At 43.3% G+C, this 16,225-nt stretch overlaps 1 protein-coding gene across 5 annotated transcripts in view; it reads right to left on the bottom strand.

The window, feature by feature from the left end:
* Positions 1–16,225, bottom strand: part of MDGA1 (MAM domain containing glycosylphosphatidylinositol anchor 1) — a 240,198-nt gene that overhangs the window by 117,092 nt on the left and 106,881 nt on the right. For all 5 annotated transcript variants that reach the window (XR_014509752.1, XR_014509753.1, XM_083434428.1 and 2 more), the window contains exons 6-8: positions 15,761–16,030; positions 14,607–14,936; positions 12,169–12,462 (exon numbers count right to left, since the gene is read on the bottom strand). Coding sequence is in view for 3 of the 5 variants with exons in the window: in XM_083434428.1 (XP_083290554.1) it covers positions 12,169–12,462; positions 14,607–14,936; positions 15,761–16,030 (894 nt within the window). In the remaining 2 variants the exon portion in view is untranslated. The remainder of the gene's footprint in view (positions 1–12,168; positions 12,463–14,606; positions 14,937–15,760; positions 16,031–16,225) is intronic.

The following is a 16,225-nucleotide window of genomic DNA, read 5'->3' as shown; positions in this document are numbered from 1 at the left end:
TTTGCTGCACAGATAACAGGTTAAATTGATGGAGACTATTATTTGCCTGACGTACAACACTGCAAACTGCTCAGCCAGATACCAAAGGAGATTAAACATTTGTTCGCAAGCCAGAATAACATTTGCAGAGGAATGGTCTTCTAAAGAGACTTATCTGCTGCAAAGGAAGATCAACCTTCATGCACTAGTGACCTACAGCAGGGATGGCCAAAGCCTTTAAGCCATGAAGGCACATACCAAAAACTTTTCGTATGCCAAGAGCCAGGCAGACATGCATTGCTTTCTTTTTTTAACAGACACAGACACCACTGATCTCCACCTGTTGCTTCTTCTGGGCCTTACTATTTCTCCTCCAGTCCTTTGACTTCTTCCTTTCCGACACATATTACTGTGATCACTCCCCCAAACAGTTTTATCTACAGAAAAAGACTGGAAACAGAGCAAATATTTGTTTTAAGCAAAGCATGATTTTGATATGTATTTACAGTGGTTCCTCGGGTTACATACGCTTCAGGTTACAGACTCTGCTAACCCAGAAATAGTACCTCGGGTTAATAACTTTGCTTCAGGATGAGAACAGAAATCCGGTGGCGCAGCAGCAGCAGGAGGCCCCATTAGCTAAAGTGGTGCTTCAGGTTGAGAACAGTTTTAGGTTAAGTACGGACCTCCGGAATGAATTAAGTACTTAACCCGAGGTACCACTGTATATGTTTTAAATTGTCCTTTGGGTTTTTTTAATAAAAATGTCCCCAAGGAAGGATAATTTGGGCTGAAACATGTTGGAAATTGATAAAAAGTGAATGACTCTTCAGCATTTTTGAGACTGATCTTTTTTTTTGCCATTTTCATTGGATGCTTACTGTTTCTCATGTGTGTGGTTTTACTGCCCCATGAACCATAACTATATAATAATAATAATTTATTATTTATACCCCGCTCATCTGGCTGGGTTTCCCCAGCCACTCTAGGCCGCTCCCAATTGAATATTAAAAACACAATACAGCATTAAACATTTAAAAATTCCCTAAACACAGCTGCCTTCAGATGTCTTCTAAAAGTAAAATAGTTGCTTATTGCCTTGACATCTGCTGGGAGGGCGTTCCACAGGGCAGGCACCACTACTGAGAAGACCCTCTGCCTGGTTCCCTGTAACTTGGCCTCTCGCAGTGAGGGAACCACCTGAAGGCCCTCGGCGATGGACCTCAGTGTCCAGGCAGAATGATGGGGGTGGAGATGCTCCTTCAGGTATACTGGACAGAGGCCGTTTAAAGGTCAGCACCAACACTTTGAATTGTGCTTGGAAACGTACTGGGAGCCAATGCAGATGTCTCAGGACCAGTGTTATATGGTCACCTTCAAAGGTAGCCCCACATAGAGCGCATTGCCGTAGTCCAAGTGGGAGATAACTAGAGCATGCACCACTCTGGCAAGACAGTCTGCGGGCAGGTAGGGTCTCAGCCTGCGTACAAGATGGAGGTGGTAGACAGCTGCCCTGGACACAGAATTAACCTGTGCCTCCATGGACAGCTGTGAGTCCAAATTGACTCCCAGGCTGTGCACCTGGTCCTTTGTGGCACAGTTACCCCACGCAGGACCAGCGAATCCTCCACACCAGCCTACCCCCTGTCCCCCAAGAACAATACTTCTGTCTTGTCAGGATTCAACCTCAATCCGTTAGCCGCCATCCATCCTCCAACCGCCTCCAGACACTCACACAGGACCTTCACCGCCTACCTCTGATTTGAAAGGGAGGTAGAGCTGGGTATCATCCACATACTGATGAACACCCAGCCCAACCCCCCTGATGATCTCTCCCAGCAGCTTCATGTAGATGTTAAAGAGCACGGGGGGAGAGGACGGAACCCTTAGGCACCCCACAAGTGGGAGCCCAGGGGTCTGAACACTCATTCCCCTGCACCACTTTCTGGACACGGCCCAGCGTGACCAAGGCAGTTTCAGTCCCATAGTGAGGCCTGAATCCCGATTGGAAGGGATCCAGATGGTCTGCTCCAGGCATGCTTGGAGTTGAAAAACACCACAACCTATGATGTCAGAACTGGATGCCTTCCTCTCACATCATCGTCCCATGTGATATCATCTGCTAGCAATGCTCTTCTGCAGAGGAGCAAACAGGTGAGCCTCTATGCAAAAGGATAAGTAGGCACAAAACTGGCATCAGAATTGATTCCAATGACATTTGCATCACAGTGCTGCACCATAATTCAGGTATGGGGTGAAATCTTCTTTACTTATGATGCAATCACTCTCTCAAAAGTTCATAGATATAAATCACTCTTTCTCTTTATCAGTTCCTGTAAGGACTCTTCCTATGCAGCTTTGAGGGACCTTGGAATAAAAATAGAGGAAGGTCTGTTTTGGCACTGAGGTGACAGACCAGAGTTTACTTCATTTCTGAAAAACCAGCAGTGTTTTCACCTCAGCAATGCCAGAGCCATAATGTGAACCTTTTATTAGTGGTTTGAAAAAGCTTTCTGGACACACACTGCTGCTCCTGTGGAGGAGTGCATATCTAGCCTTTTCCTTCCCAAAAATGCAAGCAGCATCATGTCAGTTTCCTCTGGGTAGAAGGCTATTCGCCTCTGCTGTGATATGGGCTATCATGCTGTTGTCACTGGGGGGAAAATGCATAATGGCTAAAATGAAATTGTAGTATGCTGTCAGAGGTTATGCGGAAAAGTCTTCAAAGTTTAACTAGTGTGCTCACATATTTGGAATTGTAAAGCATTCACTGGCTGAGGAAGAGACTTTCAATTTGCTAGTACAGTACAATTATTTAACTACGCAAAGCTATTTAACATTTGTTTTGCAGATGAATAGGGGTGGGGAAACCCCTGTGAAGTCAGTATTTTTCTCAACTTTTTATGCAATAAGTGCAGGCTTAAATTATCTGGGTGTGTATTTATCAAACATATCCTGTATCACACAACTGCCACTAGCATGAGGTACCTTGCTTTTGCTCTCTGTTTCTGACACACAGTTAAGTACAGAGGTGGAATAAATTGGAGGACTCAATGTGATGCCCTTGGGCTACAACTCCCATCATCTGTGCCACTTGCTATAGTGGCTGGGGCTGATGGGAATTATAGTCCAGCAATATCCAGAGGGGAACCACATTATCATCCTTGGAATAAATGATCTCTAGGCTGTTTGCGGCTCTACAGTTCTATGGATCTTTGAAGAATTTGGCCGTTCTCAGATAATGTATTTGTGTCCAATAGGGGAAGTAGCTATTTTTAAATTCAGATGATAGCTGCTTCTGCAACAGTGGTCTAGATCTTCAAAACTTTCTTTATTAAGTCACCAATTGGTATATTTTGGCTGAGGATTACACAGCACTCTGATTGCAACCCCCCCCCCCAACGGAATGTGTCCTTGGCTGCATTATGGTGTTTCCTGCTTGGCAGGGGGTTGGACTCGATGGCCCTTGTGGTCTCTTCCAACTCTATGATTCTATGATTCTATGAGATCATGGACATGGCAACCTGAACATTCCAACTAGGTGTATATGAAGGAGAAATGAAACCATGAGCCAGCACTTCTTTAACTAGGACCAGCTGCCATTTGGATTCTCCCCATAATCACCATTCCATAATCACCTCAAAAGGAGAGGTGTGAGAGCTAGATCCCCTCTCCGCATCTGCTTGGCTAGGACCAAAAGCCCTCTGGCTCCTCCCTTTCTCAACCTGTCTCATGCAATGGTCACAATACCCAAATCTGTTTGTTTTCCCCTCCTGCCTTACTTTTCTCTTTTGTATCATTTAAATTAAATTGCAAGACGTTATTTCACAGCCACCTTGAGTGCCTTGGCAGAAAGGCGGTATATAAGCGAATTGTTCAAATAAACGGACAAACACATTAATATCTGACCATGTATAATGCATACTGGAATTACATTACTGTGCAATTGTGAGCCGTTTTTGCAGAAGTGGCCCTGCAGGAGCTCAGCAACTCCAACAATGGATGCCAGACAGGGATACTGTTCGCAGTTAGTATCTCATGGGCTATAAAATGCACTGCATAGACTAGTCCAGATCCTGTTTATCTGCCATCTGTCGGTCTCTCGCCTCCTTCCATGGGGACGATTTCCAATACTGAAACGTTGCAGGCTGGCCTCAAAAACCTTTCTAATCTCACCTGCCTGCCACAAGTTTTAATATGCATCATGGTGGCTGATGCGTTTAATTTCACTTGTGACTCCATGACCTGAGGCGTCTGGTAGATGGTGTTTATAATAATAATAAACCTTGCCTCATCTAGTGTGCCTTTTATTAAAGGATTTCAAAGTGCTCTGAAACCACTAATTAAGTCTCAGAAACCTCTGGTGGGAAGGGTCAGACTTATCTCCACTTTAAAGATGGGGAAATTATAGCACAGGGAGTGCAATGCATCTTCAAGCATATCAAGCTGGGTTCAGCATTCACAGGTCTTTCCTTGTTCAGCTACTTGTTATTATCCATCCCCTCCTTCATTTAAGCAATAGAAGAGACCATAGTACTTCTCTGATGCCTTTTCTGCTGTAAGTTGTATTTATTTATTGTATTTACAGTATGTCCTACCTTTCCCTCTAAGGAATTCAAGTAGGCATACCTAGTTTTCTTCCCCCGCCCAACACAATAACAACCTTGGGTTGGGCTGGAGAAGCCCAAAGTCATCCCCTGAGCTTCGTGGCTGAGTGGGGGTTTGAACATAGATCTCTCCCCAGTCCTACTTTGACCCTAACCACTCCACTTTTCTCCTAGGAACCCAGAGGACAGCATATACTAAGGTTACCAGACGCCCCCGTTTCCCGGAGACAGTCTCCGGATTTACAGCTTTCTCAGCATTCACATGTATGTAGCGAACAATAAGTGTCCCCAAATTCATTGAAAAAAATCTGGTAACCTTAGCATATGCAGCTGTAGAGATATTTGTCAGACTGCACAAATGTTCACTCAAAGATAAGAGAATGCCATCTCGCATACACACCCCAAGCCATCTTGTTAATCTTACCAAGCCCCCTCCCCACAACTGGTGTTTTATTGTGGGTGTTTTTTTGCACCATGTTCTTGATGATAGAGCATTGGTGGTAGATTTATGCTGCTTTGTTTTGCTCTGGGGGTGCTTCCCTGATGCTACTACTGTATTGCTGTCCGGAGGAGCTATAGCACAAGAAAAGCAGAACAAATGTAAAGCAGAACATATGTGGTGTGAAAAGTCGCAGGATTTCAGTAGGAATTTACAGGATATGCACTGGTTGGAAATGAAGGAGTATGACTGCCCTGAAACTTGTGCAGGCACAAGCAGTATTGAAAGTGGGATCATATGTCACTGCCCCAATAACATCATGAGCACAAATAATTGTGAATGTGCAATACAAAGGATGTCTGACGACGCCCTTTAATTCTTTTAACCTCTCTCAAAACTTTCAAAACTACAGATGTTTTGATATAAGAGAAATTTCAATTTTGCCTAATGTTTGGTTTCAGCTTTTTCTCACCCTGACTGCTGTTATAAGTTAGAAAGTGGGGAGAAGACGACTGCTCTGATCCAGGAACTTAGAAGAGACTGGCTGTATGCAACTCCCTGTCTCAATGCAGGGAGAGGAAATGCTTTAGATTGGAAGATTTGCTACTCTGTTTTTGGTCAAGATGCTGACTCAGGCATGTCATCTCAGAGGCCTACACTCAAGCTAAATCTATACAGCAATTTCATGTATTGCTGATGATTGTGTGATCTACTGTGTATAGGAGATTACAGAAAACTGTATAGCAGAGAAGGACAGACAGACAGACAGACAAGGGAGGGTATGGGGTTGCCCTGGATTTTGCCTCCCCCCACCCAGTTGTTTGTAGTTCGTGAGACACAAAGCAGCAAAGTAGGTTAAATTTAAAACAAGGATTAAAATGTGGATTGAGACTTCTGTTTCCCTCCAACTGTAAATTGCTTTGCGCTTTCTTTATACACTTAAAAAAGAAGAAGTAAAAACTTGAATTAGAATAATCTTATGATGTTTAATCAGCAAAGTGCGAGTCAGTGGGTTTTCCAGTGCATAATTATTTCGCATAAAAGTTCCCAAAGCTTCATTGGTAACAATGAATGGATGCCAATTGCAAAGAAATATTAGGCAAGTTTCGCAATTTCAATGTTTTTAGCAGCTTCCTAAATACAAGAAAAATAAACATGCTAAATTGAATCACTTTCCAAGACATCTGAAAAATTTCTGATACAAACTGAAAATTACCAGATGTAAAATGCCTTCTGTAAATTACCCTAACTTACATTCCTCTATCTGTTTGCTCAGAGGTGAATCCTGTTGTGCAATAGGTCTTACTCCCAGGTAAGAGTGTTATTGGATTGCGGCCTTAAAACGTTATTAAAATTAACTAGCGGATTCAGAAAATTGGATGAGAACCAAACTAAGTTAGTTGTACTTGCCTTCCACTAAAATCAATGTAACTTAAATTAAGTCATGACTCATCCCACTGATTTCAACAGGACATCAGTTCAACTATTTTAGTCTGGATCCACCCAATACCCTATGACAACTTATACCCCCATCCTTAAAGTTTTATAGCAGGTACACAAATCGGGGGGGGGGGGGGGGGAGTAAGCCAAGTAAGTTATTCTAGAATGAAGGAAAATGCATCCCAAACTAATGGCAACAGTTTTCGGTACCACCACCCATGGAGTTGTGTATATATTATGAAGAATAAAGGAAACAACATTATATATTTAATTTGGATTGTGATAGCCATGCTGATCCCAATTTATCATCAGGATTGCAAGGATCGGGGAGGACCTTTTCCTCTGTGCGGTTTGCAGATGTTGGGTACTCTGAGCCAGCCCCATTGAAATTCAGGAAATCTTTTATCTGAGAGTCCCTGAGGCAAGACAGGATGGAAAGAAGCATGGTTTTGAAAGACGCATGGTGTTGCTATAGGGGAAGAGCTTTTCTGGAGTTGGGAATCCAAGCTGCAAAATGCAGGCATCAAAAACCCGCCCTAAAGAAAGGACCTGTCTACTTAAAAGGATCACCTTATGCCTACAGTGATACCTCTGGTTACAGGCGCTTCAGGTTACAGACTCTGCTAACCCAGAAATAGCACCTCTGGTTATGAACGTTGTTTCAGGATGAGAACAGAAACTGCGTGGTGGTACAGTGAGATTAATTGGAAGTCAGTTTTAAATTTCTTCTCTATAAGTTTTATAATTGTGTTCAGTATCAGGAGTATATATGATGATAATTATATTAATCTTCTTGTATCTTATAGTGTGGTGGTTTGGTTTGTTTGATTTTTCTGTTATTTGTTTGTTTGGTTGTATGTTTGTTTACTTGTATGTATGTCTGTTTCTTCATAAATGTATTTATTTTAAATTAATAAAGATATTTTAAAAAGAATTGTACGCATTATTATTATTATTATTATTATTATTATTGAATTTATATACCGCCCTATACCCAGAGGTCTCAGGGCGGTTCGCAGAACAAAATCAAAATATCAAACCACAAAATATATAATCAAAATGAAAACAACAACCCAATAACACCCCCTCCAAAAAAGCCACATTTTAAAAGGGCATAGGATGTCAATCAAAGGCCTGGTTAAAAAGGAACTGGTTTTTGCCTGGCACTCCTCTCCTTCCAGGCACATCCCACATAATGCCCTTACAACTCATTTAAAACCTGTTAAAACAATTTAAAAGAAGAAGCCCTCTCTGCTGAGCAGCAGCAGCAGCAGCAGAAGTTATTAGAAAACTTGTCAGGCCCTGCCCTGGGTCAGCTGGTTAGAGGCAGGAGCAGGGCCTGTAGAGTTAGAAGGGATCCCAAGGGCCATCTAGTCCCATCTCCTGCAATGCAGGAATCGCAGCTAAAGCATCCCTGACAGAGCACCATCCAACCTCTGTTTAAAACCTTCAAAAACAACTTTCTGAGGTAATTCGTTCCACGGCTGTACAGCTTTTACTGTCAGAAAGTTGTTCCTACTCTCTCTCTCTCTCTCTCTCTCTCTCTCTCTCTCTCTCTCTCTCTCTCATTTGAATCTATTGGTTTGGTCCTACCCTCCAGAGCAGCAGAAAACAAGCTTGCTCCATCTTCCATGTGACAGCCTTTCAGAAATTTGAAGGTGGCTATCACATCACATCACACCCCAGTATTTTTTTTTCTAGGCTAAATGCACCCAACTCCCTTAATCATTCCTCATTATATCTCTGATGAATACAATAATATTAAAAAATACTTGGAAACACGTTTGCCCCATTTGGATTTTCCACTGTTAGGCAGACACATTAAAATAAAAATTCCTAGATGTGCACCTAAAACCCCCCAGCATAACTAAAGTCTGAACATTTTACCATTAGCTCATTCCTGTAAGTAGCGTGCAGTGATTTATTCCTATTTTCAAAACACATGGATGACAAATAACCATCTCCAAGAGATTAGAAGTTTGTAAGCCTCTGCCCCACTCCCACCCCCACTTCCCAGTGTAGCAGTATCGCTAGCAAAGCTAATTTCAGAGCTTTGTGTGCCACGATACAAAACTATATATTGGTGGGTGGAAAGGAAAAGGGAAAGAAGAAGAAAAAACAAACAGAGAAACAGGTTCTGACATCTAATCAGATCTGCCGTATTGATTTTTTTCCCCTCTCTCTTTTTTTGCAACTTTAGCTTTGGAACAAATCAGCAAAACAACCAAATTATCACCCAGAATTCACTTTCCCCCAAGAGAGCCAGTTCAAAAGCAAGTCACAAGCGTGCACAGGCACAAATATATACCTATAACACACACTCATCATCAGAGCAGATTCTCAGTTGGAAAGAACAAGCGGAGGAAAAATTTGCGCTCTCATCAGAGAGCCTTCAGCAACCACACGATTCCCATTTCCGACAAGATTAGAATTCCAGGGCAAGTCATAAAGCTAATGAGCTGCTCGTGCTGGAGAGCAGTGGCTCAATTAAGTGGAGCACATGCATGCACCCGTCTATAATGCCTCACTCCCCACATGAGAAGGAGAGGGACCAGCAACGAGGGCATGGAGGTGACCCTGAGTGTTGCGGTGCTTTCCAAATAATGAGGCTCTCTTTTAAAGATCAGAAAGATTCTGAAAACGATCCAGCAGATGGTCCTAAAGAAGGAACTGCAAGGTCTCTTGACCAAGACTGGGCAGGGGTACGATGGCTTGCCCTTCCCTGAAATCACCAAAATCTGCATGCGAGTTCATACAGCCATTTCAGTTCGTTTGCAATGCAATGAGATCAAAGGTATGGCAAACCTATCCTGGGATTCTTTCAATAAATACATCTTTGAAACACAACTTGCCACGAGATCCCTGGAAACCTTCTGGAACAAGTTTTGAGTAGGGGTATAATAAGCTGCAGTTTCAAAGGCCCATTGAAAACACCACACTGTACAATCCACTCATGAGCTGATAAATTCTGTTTGCAATAGTTCCACCAAAATGAACCTTAAAATGATAATTTGAACCATCCCTTATTAAGGGTGCCTCGATTCTGTGATCTGGTAGAAACACAACGTTGGTTTCCCTGTTTGTAGATTGGAAACCAGCCTTGAGAACACACTCCTTTCATCTTCCCTCTTTGTACAATGTGTGACAGCTTTGAAATCCCATCCTAGTGGTTGTAAATAAGACTGCTGATATTGTAATGCTACCATGCAAATCTATGGCGCAAGCACATTTGGAATGCTGTGTACAGTTCTGGTCACCCAATCTCAAAAAGGACACTGTAGAGTTGGAAGAGTTTCAGAAAAGGTCAATCAAGGGGACAGAGCGACTGCCTTATGAAGAAAGGTTGCAGCATTTGGGACTTTTCAGTTTAAATAAAAGGTGCGAAAGAAGTGGCATGATTTAAGTTAATAAATTTACACATGGCATGGGCAAAGTTCCCTCGTGGACACCCAATGAAGCACACAAGGCAGTGATGACCACCAACTTGGGTGGCTTTTAAGGAGGATTATACAAATTCACGGAGGATAAGGCAATCAATGGCTGCCCCTCCAGTTGCTGAGAAATGAAGGACAGAGTGCTCTTGTTGTGCTTGGGTCCTGCTTGTGGGGTTTCCTGGTTGGCCACCGTGAGAACAGGATGCTGGACTAGATGGGCCATTGGCCTGATCCAGCAGGCTCTTCTTCTGCTCTTGATGTGAAACCATGCTTAACAACAGGAAGCAAGTATCACATGAAAGAGAGGAGAAGGGAAGGGGAACAGGGACCTGTTTTCAAAGGTTGGGTCCTGAGTTGAAAAGCATGGCTTGCAGGGAGCAAGGGTTATGCTAGCTCAAGGCCTGTGTTGCATTTCGTGTATGTTTTCTTCTACTTCTTCTTCTTGATTCACTCGGGTAATATTATATTTGTGTGTGGAGGGCGGGGGGTGGAGATATGTTCATCAGGATCCAATTGTAATTTGAACCTAGCATCTTTAAACTGCACCTCGAGTTGTTTGCTCTGTGATATTGCTTTTCAGGGAGATTTAGACAACAAAATTGAGGGCATTTGCTCGGCTCTGTCCAGGTTTTCAGTACAGATTTCTTTATTTCTGCAGGAGAAAGGGGGGAGTGCATAGAAAGAACGGCTGGTTTCTAATAAGCGATGCTGTGTGTGCTGTAAGCATGCTATTTGGTGACAGCAGCCCAGGGATGGTGCCTGATGGTGCAAATTAACATTCTCTCTCTTAATCCCACACCTGCCAGCTTCTCATTCCCAAAGCCACCTACATTCCACAGGAAATATGGTCCTGAAATTCTCCTGATGGGAGGCTACCTTTGCAAAAAGAGTTATCACCACATGCCTTCAATTCACCACTCCCATTAATAACATCAAGCAATGACTTCATCCCAGACCTGGAGAGTGAAAGAGCCAAATTGCTTTCATCCTGTCTCAGGTATTAAAAATTCTGCCCGGTTCAGCATTTGATCACCTGCAAAGAGCGCATTATTCACATATGCTATCAAGAAAGCTGCTACACTATGAACGCTAGGGAAAGATCCATCCTTAAAATACACACACACCAAACATATTGCTTTGCTACAGCTGTGACTGATCCATGTCCGATGTGAGTTGGTTCTGGGCCAGCCAGAAGGCAACATATTTGGAATCACATTGCCTTCTGGCTGACTCCCAAATAACTTGGGTCATCCAAGGTCATAGAGAGTAACTGAGTGGCATCTTTCCAGAGCACAGAGATTAAATATCTCCTCTCATCATGGGCAAACTGGCCTTACACTGCATCTGACCAGACTCCAATAAACGCCTTTCAGACTCTGCCATTGACCCAACATTGGAATGCTGCTAAAATTATGCTCCCAGATGAGAGTCTAAGTTATCTGCTTGCTGCCTCATAATATACCAAAATATAAAAGGAAGTCTTATTTTTGAAACAGTCCTGAAATTAAAACATCCATGACTTGTGAATGTAAACAGAGCACACGGTTTGCAGTTTGCCATGTTCACTGTAGTGTGAAGATGGGCATGAGAAGGACCACAGAAACAGGGTTAACCCAACTTCTTATCTGGCTTTACAAAATAAAATCAATTCATATGTTCTCCCTATTTAAGTGAAGTAAAGCGAAACTTCACCTAGGTAGTCATGGTTTTCAAGGGTTTCTGTTTAGAATCTTATTATGGAACAAGAAGGCATCACAAGGCCATCAAGAAAAAAGAAAGTCAGAGTTGCACATCCAACTGCAAATCCTAGCCACAGCAATCCTAGCCAACAATATTAATGATAAAAGCCACCTGCTCACATCTAATGCTTAAGTCAGTCATTTGTGAAACACCGATGAACCCAAGGAGTAAAAAAAGAAATGGAGGTGGGAAGAGACAGCAATTCTTTCTTGCCAAAAGAGTCCAAGCAAGGAGACTGGAAGTGGCAGACAGCTTCAGTTCCGGAAGAGTTAATTCAATCATTGGTGAAATGATGGAAAGCCCATCATTTCACCATACTGAGGTTTTTTCAAATATGTAGGTTCTTTCAAGTTGTAGTATCTCAATTGCACTCTTCATGCATGTGGATTTTGTTATTCCAAGGGAAAACAGAGAACAACTAGGTCCAACAAGAGATGCTCTTCCTAGAGGCATGCACTTTCACCTCTGAAGCAACTAGAACACTGATGCATAGAAGCAAAGAGCAATGAAATTCTACAGCTGTACTCACACTGTACATTGAGCTGCACCAGGGCTTCCCGGGGTCTAATGTTGAAGCCATTGTACCTGGCTGTCTGGCACTTGTAAGTCCCACTCAGTTCTCGGGTGACTTTCTCCAAATGCAGCTTCCCGTCGCTTGTCTCCACTGTCATGGCACCTGAGGGCATGGGAGCCTCCTTATCTACTCTGGACCAAAGGATGGGAGGCTTGGGCTTCCCCCGGACTTCGCACTGCAACTCTGCCCTAGAGCCTTCGCGCACAGTGATGGTGGACTGACCTTTGGGCACCATGATGGATGGAGGCACTAATGGGAGAAGACGACAAGAAAGGACCATTCACACACTGTGCTGCACCTCGCTTGCTTAGCACAACAAAAATACTTAGGAGTTGGTTAAATGGGTGTATTGCAATAAGGTGGTGGTAATAAAAAATAAAATCCAAATCCTTTGTTAAGGGTCGCTGAAATCTGAGCCCCAGAGGAGCAGAGGTTAAATCCTTTAACCTGACTAAATTATCTAGTAAATGCACACAATTCCTTATTTTGCCAGTCATAGGGAGGAGCTTTCCTTTTTCTGCTAGGTTTTACTCAGAATCCTCCTTTGCAATTAGTTTGGAAATGTTCTTAAAAATCAGTACTTGCTGTACTTATATTCTGCTTTCACAGAATCACAGAGTTTGAAGGAACCTTGGAGGTTCCAGATGTTGTTGGACCTCAGCTGCCATCAGCAGCAGCCAGCATGGTCCAAGGTCAGGGTTAGTGGGACAGGTAGTCCAGCAACATTTGGGGGTCGGGTGGGGTGGTGGGGCTACAGATTTCTGACCCCTGCCATCAAGATGAAACTTGGGATTCATCTCTGTTGCCTGAGTCCTCTACCTCTGTAAAAGCCAAGTTTTGCCAAGCCCAGGGATGGAACACCTGAAGATCACAGAAAGAAATGTCTCCTCCTTCTCTAAAATTTCCTTCCTCCAGCTGCCTCTTTTGTTTCCATATGCAGTACACTGATGCTTTCATGTGCCAGAGGGCTTGTATTATTCCTCCTTAGATGAAACTCAGAAGTCCTGAAGTCATTTTAACCTGCACTGCCCAGTGATGACTCAGTGTGACCCACGTATAATAGGGCAAGGGAGAGTGTGATTATTTTAATAACACACAAAAGGAGTACATAGCTACCTTAAGAGTATATTTAGGCTGGCTCCAGCCGCCAGTATCTCCAGCGGCAACTTTGCCAGGCAATAAGGAGGTGAATTTTCAATTTGCAGGTCTCCCGTGGGTTGAGGAATCTCATCAGATCCTCTTCTCTACGGTGCGAAGATGGAGCTGCACCCTTCCAGCTCAGCACCGCTGGCACACGCTCACCTGGCAGGAGACAATTTTCTCCAAAGGGAAAACGTGTAAATTACATTTGTGGAGTTTTTAATTAAAGCTGTCTCTCCAGGGCCTCCTACTGTGGATGGCCATCTTGCTAAGCTGTGGCCTCACTTGTGGGATGAAGCCAGAGAGACAGGGAACACAGAACTACTTCCCTCTTCCTAGCCCACCATTGTGGTCCACTGGCCATGAGAGGAAAGAGCTGCCATTCAATGCAATCATTCAACGTTTCTTAAAGAGCACATAAAGGGGAATTTAAGGCCACCTCTTCGTTTCTCTGTGTTAGAGAGTAGGAAAGGACTGCCAAGGATCCTGATATGGAAATTCTCTCTGGAGCATGCAGCTCTAATTTCCATAATGTGCAAATGATGGCCTTGGTAGTAAAGATGCTTCAGAATGCCCTGTACTCCAGCTGCCCAAATGCTTTGCCCCTCTCAGCTACAACATTGAGAGATATAACCCTGAGGAAGAATGTAATCAGATTCTCTCTTTTTAGGTCTCTCAGAGCCAATCTGCATAGCAAAATCTAGCCTAGTCTAAAAGTCTTCTCCTTGAAATGTTATTGTTCTATAAGCAGAATTTAAAAAAAACAACTCAAAACACGGGGAAGCATCCAGACAGGTGATACCTCACTTTTTATTTGAAGAAGTACAATCCCACAAGTGAGGCCACAATTTACCAAGATGATCTTATATGTACTGCACACATGCTTATTCCACAATGGTTTCACTCAGAAATATGAAGTGACTAGACCCACCTGCTACCTTTGGACACAGACTGGGTGGAAAGCCTTCTTTAAGGACCTTTTTAATCAAATTTGGAAAGGGGAGGAAGAACTTCACTGTGGTGCACTTATCTAGCTCCTCCAATGGAAGATATATTCATTTGTTTCTGCGTGCCTATGCATGTGCCATGCGATTAAAGCAAATGTACCAGTTTGATTGATTAAACTTTGCACTCCTATTCTTGGGTTGCTTTTTCAAAATTTACTACAAAGATTTTGTTGAGGTATATGAAGTTCTTTAACTTAATTCAACCTCCTCAATAGTCCAAGAAGAAGGCCCATGCGGAAGGCTCACCTGTTTCTGAAGAAATGTTCACCTCAACACTGAGGTCAGGAATGGGTGCTCCTTGAAAAGAAGCAACGCACAGGTACGTGCCATAGTCAGTGAAGCGTAGGTCAATTATCTCCAGGCTGCTAGTCACCGGAGGAAGTTCTGGATCATTCCTGATGACAACTAGCCGGTCTGAGATCTTGGCCAGCTTCCCATTTTTGTACCAGAAGTAGAAAACCTTCTCTTGGGGGACAGCATCCACATGGCATGAGAGCTTCAGGTCCTGCCCTAGCTGGATAGTCTCGCTCTCTTTAATCACATCAGGAGTGATCTGGAATGTAACATTCCTCATGGCTGTAAGAGACACAAATGCCAAGCTGGTGAATAGTCACTTAATGCAACGGCACCATGTACCTTCTAAGGCAGGGGTGGGGAACTGGATCCAGCCCATGAACCAGACCATAATTCTCACATACCTGTGGGCCACCTGCCAAAGCTCAAAGGGTTCAATTTAAGTGCTCGGCAGCTGAGCCCCTGAGAAGTCTGGTTGCAGGCATGATTTACATTCAACCTGCACCTGAAAAGGGGCATAGAGCGGGAAAAGGACATAGCGGGGTTTGCTGACTATACTGTCCAACTTAATTCCTTAGTGCAGCTGATTCTAGTGGGGCTCATTGTTAGTAAGCTCCACTTGGAAAGGAACAACTGGGAGCTCACTTTAAGCTGCAGATTGTTCATTACTTGCCATGTCCTTACTTATCCACACCTGACATCACATATGACACGAGGTGACGGGGAAGTAGGCATGGTTTGGTGGGGGGAAACAGCTTTGTGGGCAAGTTGGAATATGTGCTGGGCCTAATTGCTTTTAATATTGAACATTAAATTGGTGAAGGGCAGACAATAAATTGAAATAGAATAATATATTTAATATTATTCTCTAGCCCATAGTGCTAGTATTATGTTTAGAAAGCTGAGGTAATTTTAATCTGATTTAGTATTTTAACTTTTGCAAGATTTTAAGTGTGGTTGTGAATTTTTCTTGATTTTCTTGTTTTATCTTTTTGTAACCATTTTGCGGTTTGTTTTTACAATCAAGCAGCATGTGCGTGTGTGTGTTTGCGTGCACTGGGCGTGCACTAGAGCCAGTCTTCAGCTAAGCCCGCTGAAACACGTACATCGCACCAAAAGGTTCACTGTCTTCTTGGCTGGATTCCCCACGTTGTTGATGGCCGTGCAGTTGTAATACCCTGAATCTTCTGCACGGATGCTCCAGATGGTGAGGTTTCCCCCTTGGATAAGGCTGTTGCGGGGCATAGGGCCAGGTGAGTGGGACCAGACGACCTGGGGCAAAGGGTCCCCACCAGTCAACAGACACTGAATGGTGACATTATCTCCCGGGTTCACCACCAAGGTCTCATTGACAGACAACTTCAGGGCTGGTGGAGCTGGAAGTGAGAGAGAGAGAGGCGAAGGTTAATTGTGCCGGTGTAGTTTGTTTTATTTACCAAAGGAGGACACTTGGTTTTTTTCCTCTTGCCTTTATAGGGAAAATCTGGGCTAAAGATGACATGTCAGAAGGCAGTACTTCTCAAATATGTGATTCTAAGAATGCAGTTCCATCTTATCTGTATTAAATATGA

The sequence above is a fragment of the Podarcis tiliguerta genome, assembly GCF_965153285.1.
Source record: "Podarcis tiliguerta genome assembly, chromosome: 3".
Classification (NCBI taxonomy): domain Eukaryota; kingdom Metazoa; phylum Chordata; class Lepidosauria; order Squamata; family Lacertidae; genus Podarcis; species Podarcis tiliguerta.
Note: the sequence above shows the minus strand (reverse complement) of the source record. Positions and strands in the feature narration are given on the sequence as shown.